The sequence below is a fragment of the Cyprinus carpio genome, chromosome B13, assembly GCF_018340385.1.
Source record: "Cyprinus carpio isolate SPL01 chromosome B13, ASM1834038v1, whole genome shotgun sequence".
In the NCBI taxonomy this organism is placed as follows: Eukaryota; Metazoa; Chordata; class Actinopteri; order Cypriniformes; family Cyprinidae; genus Cyprinus; species Cyprinus carpio.
Genome location: NC_056609.1, coordinates 26,853,940 through 26,870,946, shown reverse-complemented (window position 1 = coordinate 26,870,946; position 17,007 = coordinate 26,853,940). Strand labels below are relative to the sequence as shown.

At 36.2% G+C, this 17,007-nt stretch overlaps 1 protein-coding gene across 1 annotated transcript; it reads left to right on the top strand.

Moving 5' to 3' along the window:
* The first annotated feature begins 3,778 nt into the window (after positions 1 to 3,778).
* On the top strand, positions 3,779 to 16,421 carry LOC109073056 (calcineurin-like EF-hand protein 1). Its single transcript, XM_042737494.1, is given in 9 exon segments — positions 3,779 to 4,123; positions 8,454 to 8,526; positions 10,660 to 10,696; positions 10,698 to 10,753; positions 13,221 to 13,350; position 13,907; positions 13,967 to 14,031; positions 14,968 to 15,090; positions 16,084 to 16,421. Coding segments are annotated over 9 exon segments (606 nt in total). The 5' UTR covers positions 3,779 to 4,056; the 3' UTR covers positions 16,138 to 16,421.
* Positions 16,422 to 17,007: the final 586 nt, after the last annotated feature.

Here is a 17,007-nt window from a genome sequence, read left to right as displayed (position 1 = left end):
AGGGAATATTTAATTTAAAAGTCCGTAAAAGTGACTTTGTGTTTCTTTGGGATGACACAATCAAGTGACGTTCACTTGCAGAATGCAAGGTTCTAGAGGGCACATAAATCTGAAGTAATGAATTTAGGTAAAGGGGTGCAGAGCCAGTGGTAGTTTTGTAGGCAATGCAAAATTCAATGCCTTGAATTTTATGCGAGCAGCTATTGGTAGCCAGTGCAAATTGATAAACAGAGGTGTGACATGCATTATTTTCGGCTCATTAAAAATTAATCTTGCTGCCGCATTCTGGATTATTTGTAAAGGTTTGATAGAACTGGTTGGAAGACCTGCCAAGATAGCATTGCAATAGTCCAGCCTGGACAGAACAAGAGCTTGAACAAGGAGTTGTGCAGCATGTTCCAAAAGAAAGGGCCTGATCTTCTTGATGTTAAATAAAGCAAATCTGCAGGACCGGACAGTTTTAGCAGTGTGGTCTGAGAAAGTCAGCTGATCATCAATCATAACTCCAAGGGTTCTGGCTGTTTTTGAAGAAGTTATGGTTGATGTGCCTAACTGGATGGTGAAATTGTGATGAAACGATGGATTTCCTGGAACCACAAGCAGTTCTGTCTTGGCAAGGTTGAGTTGAAGGTGATGTTCCTTCATCCAGCAAGAAATGTCTGTTAGACAAGCTGAGATGCGAGCAGCTACCGTCGGATCATCAGGATGGAATGAGAGGTAGAGTTGAGTGTCATCAGCACAGCAGTGATAAGAAAAGCCATGTTTCTGAATGAAAGAACCTAATAATGCCATGTAGACAGAGAAGAGAAGTGGTCCAAGAACTGAGCCCTGAGGCACCCCAGTAGTTAGATGTTCCGATTTAGACAATTCACCTCTCCAAGATACTTTGAAGGACCTATCTGAGAGGTAAGACTCAAACCACTGGAGTGAGGTTCCTGAGATGCCCTTTGCCAATAGTGTTGGATCTGGTGGTTAACCGTGTCAAAAGCAGTGGATAGATCAAGCAAGATAAGTATTGAAGATTTGGATTCTGCTCTTGCCAGTCTTAGAGCTTCAACAACTGAGAGCAAGGCAGTCTTGGTTGAATGTCAACTTCTGAAAACAGATTGTTTGCTGTCAAGGAGGATGTTCTGTGTGAGAAAGGCAGAGACTTGGTTGAACACAGCTTGTTCAAGTGTTTTTGCAAGGAAAGGAAGAAGGGAAACGGGTCTGTAGTTCTCTAAAAGAGATGAGTTAAGGGTGGGTTTCTTAAGTAGTGGAGTTATACGAGCCTGTCTAAATGTTGAGGGAAAAAACATCAGTGTAGAGGGATATGTTAATGATGTGAGTGAGTGCAGGTACAACTGCAGGAGAAATGGCTTGAAGGAGATGATATGGAATAGGATCAAGCAGACAAGTAGAAGGATGATTAGAAAGGATGAGTTTGGAGACTTCTGCCTCTGAGAGTGAAGAGAAGGATGTGAATGAGTGTATGTTTGCTGGTAAGACGTGCTTGACATATTGTGGTGTGGAAAATTGTGTTTGTGTGTGTGTAATGTTATTAATGAAAAACATGGCAAAAGTCGTCAGCTGATGCAGGAGGGGAAGAGGAGGACAAAAGGAGCGAGGAAAATGTTTTAAAGAGCATGCAAGAGTTAGACGAATTGTTAATTTTGTTATGGTAGTATGTCCTTTTAGCAGTGGAGACATTAGCAGAGAAGGAAGAGAGGAGTGACTGATACACATTAAGGTCAGTAGTATTTTTGGATTTGTGCCACACCCTTTCAGCAGCCCTGAGCTTAGAATGATCTTCGCGGATAACATCAGATAACCAAGGGGCAGAAGGGGTGGTACGAGCTGGCCTGGAAGACAAGGGGCAAACAGTGTCTAAACAAGATGTAAGAGTGGAGCAGAAAGTATCAGTAGCACTGTTAGCATCAAAAGATTTAGTTTAGGGGAAGGAAGTGAAGATGAAACCATAGCAGATAGCCGGGAGGGTGAGAGTGAGCGTAGGTTATGTGAAGAAGTATGTGTTGAGTCAGGAACCATGTTGAGGTTAAGAGTGAGGAGGAAGTGATCCGAGGTGTGCAGTGAAGTAACCAGTACATGATCAGTGGAGCAGTTTCGTGTGTAAAAAAGGTCCAGTTGGTTGCCTGATTTGTGAGTAGCAGTAGTTGACACTCGGTTGAGATCAAAAGAGGCAAGCAGAGTGTGGAAGTCAGCAGATAGGTATTATCTAGGTGGATATTGAAGTCTCGAAGAATAACTAGGGGAGTAACATCCTCAGGAAAGTTTGAGAGCAGCACATCTAATTCATCCAAAAAGTTACCTAGTGTTCCTGGGGGTCGATAGACAACTACAAAATGGAATTTAAGAGGGTAGGTAACAGTTACTGAATGAGATTCAAAGGAGCTGTTGATACCCAAAGATGGTAAATGATTAAATTTCCAATCATTAGAGATAATCAGATCAGTACCTCCACCTCTTCCAGTCAAATGGGGTGAGTGGGAAAATTAGAAATTATTGGAGGGTGCTGCAGGTGTAGCAGTGTCCTCTGGTTTGATCCAGGTCTCTGTCAGGGCCATGAGATTTAGCTTTGAATGACTATATATATATATATGTGTGTGTGTGTGTGTGTCAGCAGTCTGGCAATTCCAGAAACCAATAGAAAAAGAAAGCAGTGTATATATGTGTGTGTGTGTGTATGTCCCCTCTATAATAAAACTGAAAACCTAAATAGTAATCATTAAAAAAATACAAAAGCATATAGTATGTCCCCTCTATAATAAAACTGAAAACCTAAATAGTAATCATTAAAAAAATACAAAAGCATATAAAATTACTAAAACTTTAACAAAATTTAAAAATTTTTAAAACAAAGTATAAAAATAGCTCATTCAAAATATGAATAAAAAAGAAAGCCTATATAAATAATTATCTGAATCTGCCATTTAATTTGCAAGAAAAAAAAATCTTTATTTTATACTTTATTTAAAATAATACTATAATAATATTACACTTATAATAATTCACTCACTGATTCATTTTTCCAAACCCCTCCTTTGCGTGACGCTAATCTGTGTGATTGGTCCGACTGGTCTCATTTTCATTTCATCATGCCTGTAATAATGCCTGATAAAGCAGTGTTTGTGAGCGCAGTGCTGCTTTGTGTACAGTGTTACCGGGGAAACCGCTATTTTTATGCTCCAAAAGCCGCACCTAGTGGCAAAGAATGATTTTGCATTTTCATTCAGACCAATGAGAAAAGACCAATAAGTGGGCAGTCTATATGCTAATGTTTCATGTTGACGTCAACATGAAATGGCTTGGGATTCATTTTAAAAACAACTCGTTTCAATGATTCAGAGTTGACTCTTTTTGTTTGAGACACTGTAACTTTATACAAGGTGCACTTTCAGATTTAAAACTTTTTAGGTTGTTTTCATTCACTTAGAGCTGTGTTACACACTGCATGAAAGGTAATTTTCAAAATTCGATAATGGGGCACTTTAATACCTAAAGGGTATACATTTCTGAGAAATAGGTTTTGATTATTTATATATTTATATGGTTTTGTCTTTTGAATGGCTTTCTGTATAACCTTTCAGTTCTATTGTGCTGTTCTCATTTTGTTAATGTTGCATTTTCCTGATATGGCATCCACATTTCATTGTCACCCTACCCGCTTTATTCCATTTCTAGGAATTTTGTGTTCCACCCTCAGCAGAAAGCACACGCCTGGCCCCTTAAATCCCGCCCACTTGACAGACAACCGCACCGACCAATCATAGCGCGTTATTCTATGGGCGTGTCCACAGAGTCGGCATTTGTAGACGTCTTGTAGATCAACTCCGACCAACCTTTAGCTTAGCCTTTCAAACTCTTCCTTTATTCATCTAGATCTGATTTCGATCGCTCCTGAGCCGGTTGTATTTAAGAAGCTGGAGGTTAATAACGCGGGACAGACAGTTGTGAAGGCTGACTGTTCATCCGACAGCTTTATAGAGCTCTGTGTTTAGTGATCAGGAGTGAATTTCATGTGTTAGCTCGAGCTGAACTCCAGTAGAAACTGCAGTCATGGGCTCCAGAGCTTCATCTCTACTCAGAGAAGAGGACATTGAAGAAATCAAGAAAGAAACTGGATGTGAGTAGCGGTTTTTTGTGGATTAATAGTGTGTCTGGGTTATATAGACATCGCTCGAGAGTTTGGACAATGATGACACATGTAATACAGAGCTTTTTGGGAAGTATTTCATGACCTAGTCAATATAATATCACAAATAAACGCCATTTAAAACTATTTTAAACAGCATTTGCTCATTCTTGTGTAGGTATTATTGTGCTTGCATTTTGTATGGCTTCATATTACTTGAGGTAAGAGAAAATAGCTAGAAGAAAGTCTTAAAATCTTGGTGGAACTGGTGAGCAGTTACAGGATCTAAGATACACCCCCTTCTAGATATATAATTTAAATATATTATTGGTTAATAAGAAGCTCATAACATGTTATGCTTCAACTACCTATATAACATCTGGTGTGTGTGTGTGTGTGTGTGTGTGTGTGAGTGAGTGATATGAGTGGGGTGTGTATTGAGGGGCAGCAGATGAATATCTCTTGTTTTCAGAAGCTGCTGATGTGTTTGTCTTAGAAGACATAGATGGAAGAATATAGAAACAAGAATTACATTATACATTCATGTTTAATAACACTCAATTTTGATTAGAAATTCCGCTGTGCATTTTTATATATATATATATATATATATATATATATATATATATATATATATATATATATATATATATATATTGAGTGCTTCTCAATAAATTAGAATGTCGTGGAAAAGTTAATTAATTTCAGTAATTCAAATCAAATTGTGAAACTTGTGTATTAAATTCAGTGCACACAGACTGAAGTAGTTTAAGTCTTTTGTTCTTTTAATTGTGATGATTTTGGCTCACATTTAACAAAAACCCACCAATTCAACAAATTAGAATACTTCATAAGACCAAAAAAAAAATAAAAAAAAAAAAATTTTAGTGCATTGTTGGTCTTCTGGAAAGTATGTTCATTTACTGTACATGTACTCAATACTTGGTAGGGGCTCCTTTTGCTTTAATTACTGCCTCAATCCAGCGTGGCATGGAGGTGATCAGTTTGTGGCACTGCTGAGGTGGTATGGAAGCCCAGGTTTCCTTGACAGTGGCCTTCAGCTCATCTGTATTTTTTGGTCTCTTGTTTCTCATTTTCCTCTTGACAATACCTCATAGATTCTCTCTGGGGTTCAGGTCTGGTGAGTTTGCTGGCCAGTCAAGCACACCAACACCATGGTCATTTAACCAACTTTTGGTGCTTTTGGCAGTGTGGGCAGGTGCCAAATCCTGCTGGAAAATTAAATCAGCATCTTCAAAAAACTGGTCAGCAGAAGGAAGCATGAAGTGCTCCAAATTTCTTGGTAAACGGCTGCAGTGACTTTGGTTTTCAAAAAACACAATGGACCAACACCAGCAGATGACATTGCACCCCAATTCATCACAGACTGTGGAAACTTAACACTGGACTTCAAGTAACTTGGGCTATGAGCTTCTCCACCCTTCCTCCAGACTCTAGGACCTTGCTTTCCAAATAAAATACAAAAATTGCTCTCATCTGAAAAGAGGACTTTGGACCACTGGGCAACAGTCCAGTTCTTCTTCTCCTTAGCCCAGGTAAGGCGCCTCTGATGTTGTCTGTGGTTCAAGAGTGGCTTAACAAGAGGAATAAGACAACTGTAGCCAAATTCCTTGGTGGCTCTGATGCCTTGACCCCAGCCTCAGTCCATTCCTTGTGAAGTTCAATCAATTCTTGAATCGATTTTGCTTGACAATCCTCATAAGGCTGCGGTTCTCTCGGTTGGTTGTGCATCTTTTTCTTCCACACTTTTTCCTTCCACTCAACTTTCTGTTAACATGCTTGGATACAGCACTCTGTGAACAGCCAGCTTCTTTGTTTTTTTTTTTTTTGTTTTTTCATTGGTCTTATGAAGTATTCTAATTTGTTGAGAGTGAATTAGTGGGTTTTTGTTAAATGTGAGCCAAAATCATCACAATTAAAAGAACCAAAGACTTAAACTACTTCAGTCTGTGTGCACTGAATTTATTTGATACACGAGTTTCACAATTTGAGTTGAATTACTGAAATAAATGAACTTTTCCACAAAATCCTAATTTGAGAAGCACCTGTGTGTGTGTGTGAGAGTGTGTGTGTGTGTGTGTGTGTGTGTGTGTGTGTGTGTGTGTGTGTGTGTGTGTGAGAGTGTGTGTGTATGTATGTATGTTTATATGTGTGTGTGTGTGTGTGTGTGTGTGTGTGTGTGTGTGTGTGTGTGTGTGTGTGTGTGTGTGTGTGTGTGTGTGTGTGTGTGTGTATATGTGTGTGTGTTCTACAAGGTTCTTTGGGGAATCCAATATTGTTCTTCTATCTATAGCATCACTGTGAAACTGGGAGCTTTTCAGACATCTGGGTGAAGTTATGTCTGGATCGCTGTTTACATGGCACAGATGAAAAGAAATTCAATTTTAATGCCACCATTTGCACCTGTGCAGCTGCAATTAGAGGTTTACAAAAATGCTACGAGGGCCAAGCAGCTATTTTCAATCTCCGCCGTCTCAGTACTTCAGCCTTCTGTACGGATGAACCACAGGGAGAGAAACGTCCACCCCCACAACATCTAGAAATAGACTGGGGATATGCTTTATATGTTTTTGGAGCTGTATGGGTTATATGTTAGTCTTTATTTTGCAGACCACACATACCAAGCTCAAAAGGTTCTTTTTAGATGTTTTGAATAGCTGTTAATATTCATACTTTCTAATGCCAAGATTTGTATGCATGTTTCATGACCTTTTTTATATGTTTGTTAGCCCAGATTTTACTACATTCCTTTAAAGCCACATAAAGTGCTCTCGCTTCTTGTAATTGTCTGTTTTTTTCCGCTCTCATCCTCTGGTGTGAAAAACCTACTGGGCAGAAGCCAGGATGTCACACTGCTTCTCTTTATGTGTTTGTGTTTTCAACTCATGGCACTTTGTGACTTCCTACATCGTGTGGGATGGTTCTGTATTCATTCACCTCATTTACTTGTGTTGATCAAAGTCTGAATTGTTGTGGAAAAATGTTCCACTGATGTGGTCAGTAATTGGCTTTAACCACTTTCCATGAATACATACTGTCAAAGCAGCTTTTCTCTGGTGAATGGATGTTCCAGTTTACATGGATTTCTTTACAAATTTATTTAGTTTGGCTAAATTGTGTTGAAGTGAATGAAAAGAAGACAGTTAGTGTCCAGTATACATAAAGTATCCCAGGATGCACCATATGAAATTGGTTGAGGTAATGAACAGCAAAGCTGGAATCATGAAATGTGGTCTTATGAAATGTGTTCCTTTTTGTATTTATTTATATTTGGTATGATGACTTTTTTTTTTTTTTTTTTTTTATGGAAACAAATAAAAAAAAAAAAAAAAAAACAAGTGTCCAAATAAAGTCCAGAATATGTTTGTAATATATTAGCCTAAATAAAAATGCTTATTTATTTAAAAATATATATTTAAAGTACAGATTTATTTATTTTTTTATTAAAAAGATATATGCAGAGTACAAATGTATTTTTAGAAAAAAATATTTGTTTACCTCCAGGATATTTTGTTCTTTTATTTAATTAAAAAAAAAAAAAAAAAAGTACAAATGCATTTTTTTTTCTTTAGAAAATATGCAATATACAGATTTTAGATTTAGAAAACAATTAGTTTATGTCCAGAATATTGGACACACTTTGTGATTTATTTTCATGTTTGTTTAGTTAGTTTATTTATTCACTTGCTCACTTAATGCAAAGTTCAATTTTATTTATTTGGGTTGAAAAAATATACAAAGTACAAAATTTTATATATATATACATTAGGCATATTTTGTGTTTTAATTAGTTAGTTCTTTATTTAATTGGGTTAGTTCTGTATTTTATCATTTACTTGCTTGCTTAAATCTAAAGTACACATTTATTTATATAATTAAAAGATATATGCAAAGTAACATTTGTATATTTAGTTTTATAGAATATATAGCCTATGCAAAGTACAGATTTATTTAATAAAAAAAAAATCTTTATTTACATAAAGCAGGATGCTGGACATTTTGTCACTCTCATGTTTTTTCTTTGTTATTAGAAATTATAAGTATCAAGTTTCAACATTTAAGCGTGACAGCCTGAGTGTCTGAATCCTTTTCGGTTTTCATAAATCCTGTCTGCACTGATCTCAAGGTGATAATAATTCTTCCATGATACAAGACATCACTATCTCTTGTCTAGTTTGAGAAATCTCTGGTGTAAGGTCTTTCAGAGAAGCTTTAATCAGTGCTGTCCATCTGATGATCACATCTGTGACTTGAATGTTTACTGTCCTTAACCAGACCTTGTTGTGTTTGTGTTTTCCAGTCTCCCACAGTCAGATCACTCGCCTCTACAGCCGCTTTCACAGTCTCGATAAAGGAGAAAATGGAGCGCTCAGGTACGACATACGGCACTGAATTACATGAGTTGAGTAATATTGAACTTTAACAGTGTGTTGTTGCAACACCTTTGGCCCACTAGGAAGCAGGTATTACACAAGCGGCTCGGTTACGTCTGCATGCTCACTTTTAATGAGCATCCTTTGATCGTCTCAATCTGAACATGTTCCGGCTCTCTGGTTAACATTCACACCAGCCTCAGGCTCTGTAAGTTAATCTGTTAAGGAATGGCTAGATCAGTGTTTTGAGTTTTGACTGCGAGGGAAAACTTTTTTCTATTACACCGCTAAAAAATACGATTGTAAATATTCCTTGTAAAAGAGGGAGCTCAAGGGACAGTTATGAAGCGTGTATTTCCTTGTGCCAAAGTTGTTTGCGTAATGTCCTTTGTGTGTCCTCTTAAGTGACCTGCAACACACTGCGATTATGATCAGTGAAAGGTTATTATAAAGAAAAAATGAGAAAGCAGTAGCACAGTGGTGATGGTTAAACCTGGTGATAAATACTGCATTAATAGTGCATTTATAGCGCATACATTGTCCACAAGTGTTGCAATATGTTTTATTGTGCATTTGATATTTGAAATGGATTTTATAGCATTTCTAATTAAATGGTGTGTTTTGAATGATTAAAAAAAAAAGTTTTTTTTAGTTTTTTTTTTGTATTATGTGAAAAGAACTGTATGCACTGCAAAATTGGTGAACACTACCGAAAATGTTTTTCCCCCACTTTTTTTGTCGTAAGAAATTATTCTTTTTTTTTTCTTTCAGTAAGGATCTATTAAATTGATCTCTCTTTTTTAAGTTACAATAAACACATTTATACATTTTATTTAAAAAAAAAAAGCTGTTATTTTTATATATCATCAAAAAACCTTGAAAAAATTTATTTCCATAAAAATAGATGCACATCTGCTTTAAAGATGAATAATAGGAAAATAAATGTTTGTTGAGAAGAAAAACAACATATTAGAATGATTTCTGACGGATCATGTGACACTGAAGACTGCTAAAAATACAGCTTTTCATTACAGAAATAAATAACATTTTTAAATATATTCAAATAGATAACAGCTTTTTAAAATTGTAATAATATTTCACATTAATACTGCATTTTTGCTCAAATGTCGCTTTGGTGAGCACAAGAGACTTCTTTCAAAACCCCCAAACTTGTGTATGGAAGTGTATAATATCCCAACTTTTTACTTGAAAACGGACTCTTTTGTAAAGCATTTCTGGGACATGTCTTATGAAACTAAATTTGTTATGTTTATCAGATATGCTGAAGTACAAAGTTGTGTTCTTGTTATAATTGTTTGTTTTTAATTGCAACATCATCTGTTTTTAAAAACAACCTAAAAAAATGTTAATTCAAAAAAACTCAACTACCAAAATGTTAAAAAAAAAAAAAAAAAAAAAATAAAAAACATTCCAACAGTGTTGATGACCTTCTGTACTTGTTGTCACCCCAAACATCCGTCAGGCTGAGATTAGAGACGCTGGCTCTTGTTTGAACAATAAATAGTCTCAGAAATCAGATTGAGGTGTGTGTTGTTTCTGAATGTGGAGGTCACTCCATGACTTTCCTTATGCACGAGAAGGTTACTCCCAGAAATAATCCATTATGAAACTGCTTTTTCATTATTGTAGTGGGATTATGGTTCTAATTAAGCACAGTAATTTATTACACAGTATTCATTATTACTCATATCAGCCATTTAAAAGGCTGCTAGACGTCAAAGTATCCTTTAAACAAGTCCCATTTTTCTCAGAATAAGGGATGGGCTTTCCTGCTTTATTACACGTTACATGATCCAGTGAACACAGAGAGACATGCGCAGGCTGAAAAACTCTTACTGGCTCAAAGTAAAAAGCCTGAAAACAAACAAACCATGTCAGGTGTTTCAGCAGATTTACTTTTCAGGGAAAAAGGAAAAACTGCTTTTCATTCGAGAAGGGCAGTTTTCTAAGAATAATCACTGTATTATTAACTAAGGATGGTCTCTCATGTTACTATATGCACCCGGTGCACCCGGTATGTTTCTGTCAGTGCATCTGTGTGCAAAACCTGAAACTAAATCCGAAATGCATAATAACCCCCTCCCTACTTCTCTTTTTCGTCCTCCTCCTCAGCCGAGAAGACTTCCAGAGGATTCCCGAGTTGGCCATAAAATCCTCTTGGCGATCGGATAATTAATGCCTTCTTCCCAGAGGGGGTGAGGAACATGTGACATGGCATTTGAAACATCAGATAGATCTTTTATTGCACCAGTATAGTACACTGTATACACGCAGATTAGATTTAAAGGTGCCATAGAATGCATTGATACAATATTTAAAATTGTTTCTCTGATGTTCCCAGAGTGTGTATGCAAAGTTTTATCTCAAAATACCCCACAGATTTTTATTAAACACACCTTCTATAAATATCCACCCTTAAAGTACCATCCAAAACGCACTGTCCAACATAATGTACCCTTAATATGAAAATGAGCTGGTGCTCCCGCCTCCCTTCCAGTGTTGCCAAGTCCAGGTTTACAGTTGGGCTACTTTAACACTGTTGCCGCAGGTTGCTTTTCATGTCCGCGGGAGGGTTTTGTTGACCGTGTTATTGACCTCACACATTGCTTCCAAACGCAGTTTTTAACTACCACACTCCTATTCACAATCATTCTGGTAGCACATGAAGGAAGCATTAGTGAAAACAGCCAGAGAAAATGGTAGCTTTAGCAACATTAACCTTACAGAGAACCAAGAAGCTCTTTTAGAAAACAAAATATGACGCGTGATGCTTACTTTGTCTGGAGTCTGGACGTTTGCCCACGGAGCGTTGGTATTGATCCCTCTTTCAAAAGCAATCTTTGCACAACTCCAGCGCTTAACTGACCGAGTAAAAAAGATTAACAGAGTCCGGCGGTAAAATGTTAGCACAAACGTATAGGACTTTTTCGGGTTTTTTTTTTTTTTTTTTTTTTCGGGACATTTCTTTTGGAAAAATTAAACTTAACCACCGTGTCCTCAGCGGTCTATGGATACTCCTATGTTCATTGGTGCACCCTAACACACAACACTTTTAATGGCTTTTTTGGCACTGACATTGTTTTTCTCCAGCAGCTACAGCAAGAAAACAGTAATGGTGGACCGCTGTTTCTCACTCAGGGCTGTGTATATGCTAATAGGACAACGAGCGTCACAAATGGGCGGGACTTTCACAGACTATGTCGTCATAGTCTGGAACTGCTCGTGTGGAGAGACTGTTTATGATTTATTGGAATTATAAAAGAAAAATGAGTGGGTGGATTTTTACCATTATAGGTTGGTTGTTTTAACACACTGTGGCCACACAACTGTGTTCAAACACCTTATAAATTTTGCAATTATTTTTTTTTCTATGGCAACCTTTAATGCTTTTTTTTTATACCTGTACAAAGAACAAAAAAAATGCCCAAATGAAAGAAAACAATTAGTATATAAGTAAATGGAATGGAAAAGAAAAGACAAAATGGGTAATAAGAAAAGGAGAAATATGTGTCTGTATTTCATGACAAAAGCAAAAAAAAATAAAAAAGAAGATAATAGTTAATAATAATTCAATTCTGGATTAATAAAATGAATCTTATTTTAACTTTTTTTTTTTTTCTTTTTTTTCTTTTGCATTGTGACATTGTTTTCATGAAAAAAAAGTAAGTTTTAATTATGAATATATATTTACACACTACTGTTTGAGGGTTGGTAAGAGTTTTTGTATGTTTTAAGAAAGACGATCCATGATTACATTTATTTATTATAAATACAGTAAAGACTGTAATATTGTGAAATATTACAACTTTGTGTGATGACAAGCTTAATTTTCAGCATCATTACTCCAGTCTTCAGTGTGTTCAAGATACTTCAGAAATAATTATAATATGCTAATTTACTGCTTAAGGAAAAAAAAAATCTTATTAATATCAATATTGTTGTGCTGCTTATTTATTTAGAAATGTGATAAAAAAAAAAAAAAAAATCTGGCTTCTCTGATGAATAGACCATTCAAAAGAACAGCATTTATGTGAAATAATTATTTTATTTATTTTTTTTGTAACATAAAAAATGTCTTAGTCACTTGATTAGTTGATTATTTTAATATTTCCTAGCAGAGTAAAAGTATTAATTTCTTTCAATAACAAAATATTTCCTAGCAGAGTAAAAGTATTAATTTCTTTCAATAACAAAATGTACTGACCTTTTTGTACAGATTTTTTTTCAAAATAATGAAAATGGGGGGAAATGCGGTTCAAAGTTATGAAAATAATGTCACAATGCATTATGGTTTTAAAACAGGTTTACTTTCCCCTCTGCAAAACTATTGCAGTGTTTGTTTTTTTTTGTTTTTTTTTTTTTTTTTGAGGGCAAATTCTTGATCAGTTTCATAACTTTTGTCTCAGTTTCTCAGACAATGTAGTTTCCATATCAGTGTTTGTGTGAATTTTTGGCTGTAATAATGTTACTGTATGAAATCACGTTCAGTTAACTTCTGCAAACTCTATCATCCTGTGGGCTCAAAGAAACCACCTTGTGGGCATGTCAGTGAAAAAACATTGTGAAGCACGAGTCTTAAGTAGGACAGCAGTTTCCATGTTTGGGGCATCAGGAGCTTGTCTGGGGCAAGTTTAAAGTCTTTGTGTGTGTGTGTGGTGTCTCATGTATTTCAGTGAGGATCAGGTGAACTTTAGGGGCTTCATGAGGACTCTGGCTCACTTCCGTCCTGTGGAGGATAACGAGAAAAACAACAAAGCCCCGACTTCTGGAGAGCCGCTCAACAGCAGGGCCAACAAACCCTCTGTGAGTCCAGCTCAAACAACTCTCATATTTATGTCAAGTTTTTGTTTGTGTCCACAAAAATATTGAGTTAGCACAACTGTTGTCAACATTAATATTAATAAGAAATGTTTCTTGAGCAGCGAAGTAGCATATTAGAATGATTTCTAAAGAATCATGTGACACTGAAGATTGGAGTAATGATGCTGAAAATTCAGTTTGCTTCACAGGAATAAACTACATTTTAAAAAAACATATTCTAAAACTTTTAAGTTTTGAAAAGTCTCAACACAACGAATGATTATGAAACTCATTAAATGCCATTTAAAACACTTAGTGGCCAAATAAAAGATTCAATTAAAAGCTTTCAAGAATGGAGCAGTCTGTCATATCATTTTACTTGAGTATCATATAAACATTTAAAAAGAGCAGGCAAAAATGTCATTTCCCAAAGGGGAAACAAAGGGCTTGAGCTGATCCCTGGTCTTAAACTTGCTCTTTTAAATGATCCTGTAAAACATGCTTTAGCTGCTCTTAATCTCTGCTCAGGAAACCTGTTCTCTGTAACCAGGCCTTGCAGTGTTCATCTAGCACAAAGTGTTGCGACTTACAGCTTTTAATAATATTTTGTTTTTCGCAGTTGCTTTTCGTTATATGACCTTGACAGACAGAGACGACAAGATCTCTAGAGACGAGCTGCTACAGGTAAGAGAATCGTGCTTAATGTCCCGTCTCTGACTCGGGAGACAAAAGAATGTTCTGTACCATCTAAACAATGAGGCACTGACTCACCTGCCCTTGCCATCTGAAACCAGCTATTCATATTCACAGAAGATGCTCTGTTAGACTGGAAAACCCCGTTACAGATACATTTCAGAAAATCGAGTTTAGGGGACTTCAGAGACATTGTTTTTTTACTTTCCTATCAAACATTGGAAATAGAATTAACCCATGGTATTTCAGGGATAAATTATTTTTACTTTCCTTTCATACATGGAAATGCTTGATTTTTTTTTTTTTTTTTTTTCCCTACTGTTATATTTTAACCTGAATTTCTATTCTTGTATATAATATAAGGTTTTTTAAATAATACAAACCTATGAAAGGTTTGTATATTTTTACATTTTACAAATGCAAAAGTACTAAACATGTTTATACTGTTGCATAATCAATGAACACAAATGTTAATGTAGCTACAAAATATTTCTGAATTATCATTGCAATGTGTAATCTTTCCACAAGCCCATGGGATCCTTCTATTAATTTCTGTTAGGGAATATTTGAGTATTTTAACAAATCCCTTTATTTTTACCACCTAAATTTTTTTATATATATATATAAAGGTAATTCTAGGAAGGATATGCAGTGTGACTGATAAAATATAAATAAGTGTATCTAGTATACTTTGTATTACTGGGTGGGTCAACACTGAATAAGTATTCAGAATTATGTCATTATAAAATCCAGTATGAACCTTTTTTGCAGGTTTGTTTCAGTAGATGGTCTTTTTGAACCTCGGGAGTCTTTGGAAATATGTAATTTGGAAAAGTGTGTGCATAGGGAATTCCAGTCTGCCCTTGAGCCACTTGATGGCACCAGATAATAATGTAAAAAAGAGACTCAAACTTGCCTGTTTTCCAGGTTTTGAGAATGATGGTGGGGGTGAATATTTCTGATGAGCAACTGGGAAGCATTGCAGACAGAACCATACAGGAAGCTGACACTAATGGAGACATGAGTATCTCATTCAGCGAGTTCACCAAGGTAATTCCAAGAAAAGCAGTAAGAGTGTTCTACTTCAGGGGAATAGCCAAACCAAAAATGAAAATTCACTGAAAATTTACTCACCCTCAGGCCATCCAAGATGAACATGAGTTTATTTATCATCGGAGCAGAACTGGAGAAATCTAGCATTACATTCCTTCCTAACCATTAATCCTCTGCAGTGAATGGGTGCCATCAGAATTTACATTTACATATTTACATTTTACATTTAGATGCATTTAGCAGATGCGACTTACAGTGCATTCAGGCTATACATCTTTTTTTTTATCAGTATTTGTGTTCCCTGGGAATTGAACCCACAACCTTTTGCGCTGCTAACGCAATGCTCTACCACTGAAAAACGGGAACAGAATGAGTCCAAACAGCTGATAAAAAAACCACCAAAATAATCCACGCCATGCCAGTCCATCAATTAACATCTTGTGGAGTGTGAAGCCACGTGTTTGTGAGAAACAAATCCATTGTAAAGGTGCTTAAAACTTAACACTGTTGTTGCTGGCCAAAATAAGTCCATAATTTATTAATAACACTTCCTCCAGTGAAAAGGTCAATCGCCTGTTGTCCTGTCATATCAAAAAATCCACCAAAATATTTGGTGTTTGATCTGAACATATTTCTCTCCCCGATCCAAACGAGATTAGAATGCAATATTATTGATTGAGGATTAATTTCCAACTGGAAGCAACAGAATTTTAAAAACGTCTTGAAGATGGAATTTGATCATTTTTTTTTTTTCACATTAATTGATGGGCTGGAGTGGTGTAGATTATTGTGAGGCTTTTATGAGCTGTGTGGACTCTCATTCTGATGGCACCCATTCACTGCAGAAGATCCATTGGTGAGCAAGTGGATGGAATGCTAAATTGTTCCCTTTTGCCTCAGGAAAGCAACAATGATATGAAAGTGATTAAATGATTCCAAAGTTTTTTGGGTGATTTATTTATTTTCAAACACCCCTTTTCTTTCCCTCAGGTATTGGAAAAAGTGGATGTCGAACAGAAGATGAGCATCCGCTTCCTTCACTGAAAACCAGATGGTGTTCTGAACTCTGACTGGAGACCATCAGTGTCAATAGAAATAAGATACGCTCCCAGATTCTTCTCTCTGTGGGCTGATTCATCCTTTTTAAACATGATCCTCTTGTCATCATGTTACGTTTATCATGTTACGTCTATCACTCTTGATTTGCTGTTGCACAAGAAGGCCGGATCCAGTGCCTTCACTATTCTCAAAAGTCACAGCGGCTTTTGTCTTGTAAAATTATATTTATTCTGGCTGTGAAAGCAGCTGATTAAAACTTTCCAAATGGCGAAGCTGTCACTGATATCGATACTGGTGGATGCTTGTTGTCAGGCCCATTTCGTCACCAACTTAAAGACCAAATCTTCCCAGAAGGTTTGTAAGGGTGGATAAGGCAGTTTGTTCATTTCTCGTAATTTATAATGATCTTAAGTCAACACATAAGAGGGAGTGAAATGGCCGAATGCCTCTATTAACTCAGAAAAAAATGTGTTTTTCACTGAATTTGAGTGAGGGGTTCTCTTTAAATTCCTAATAAAACATCAGAGAAGCAGTTCATTTGAGTATTTAAATGAGTTCTTCTACAACTACCTTTTCATTTTTATGACATATGCATAGTCAAGTCTATTTAAAGGTGCAGCAGGGTGGAATTTTCTGTCACTGCGGTACCAAACGTAACTAAGATCTGTATAAGCATCCAAATTTGACATGACAACATTCCCTGAAATGCTAACCGAGTATTAAACAGTACGAGATGTGATGCACACCAAAGTTTGTGGAATGAAATTATGAAAATTATCTTAAAAGTGCCCCTATTGAAAGAGTCAACTCTGAACCTTTCATGCAGTGTGTAACACCGCTCAAATTGAATGAAAA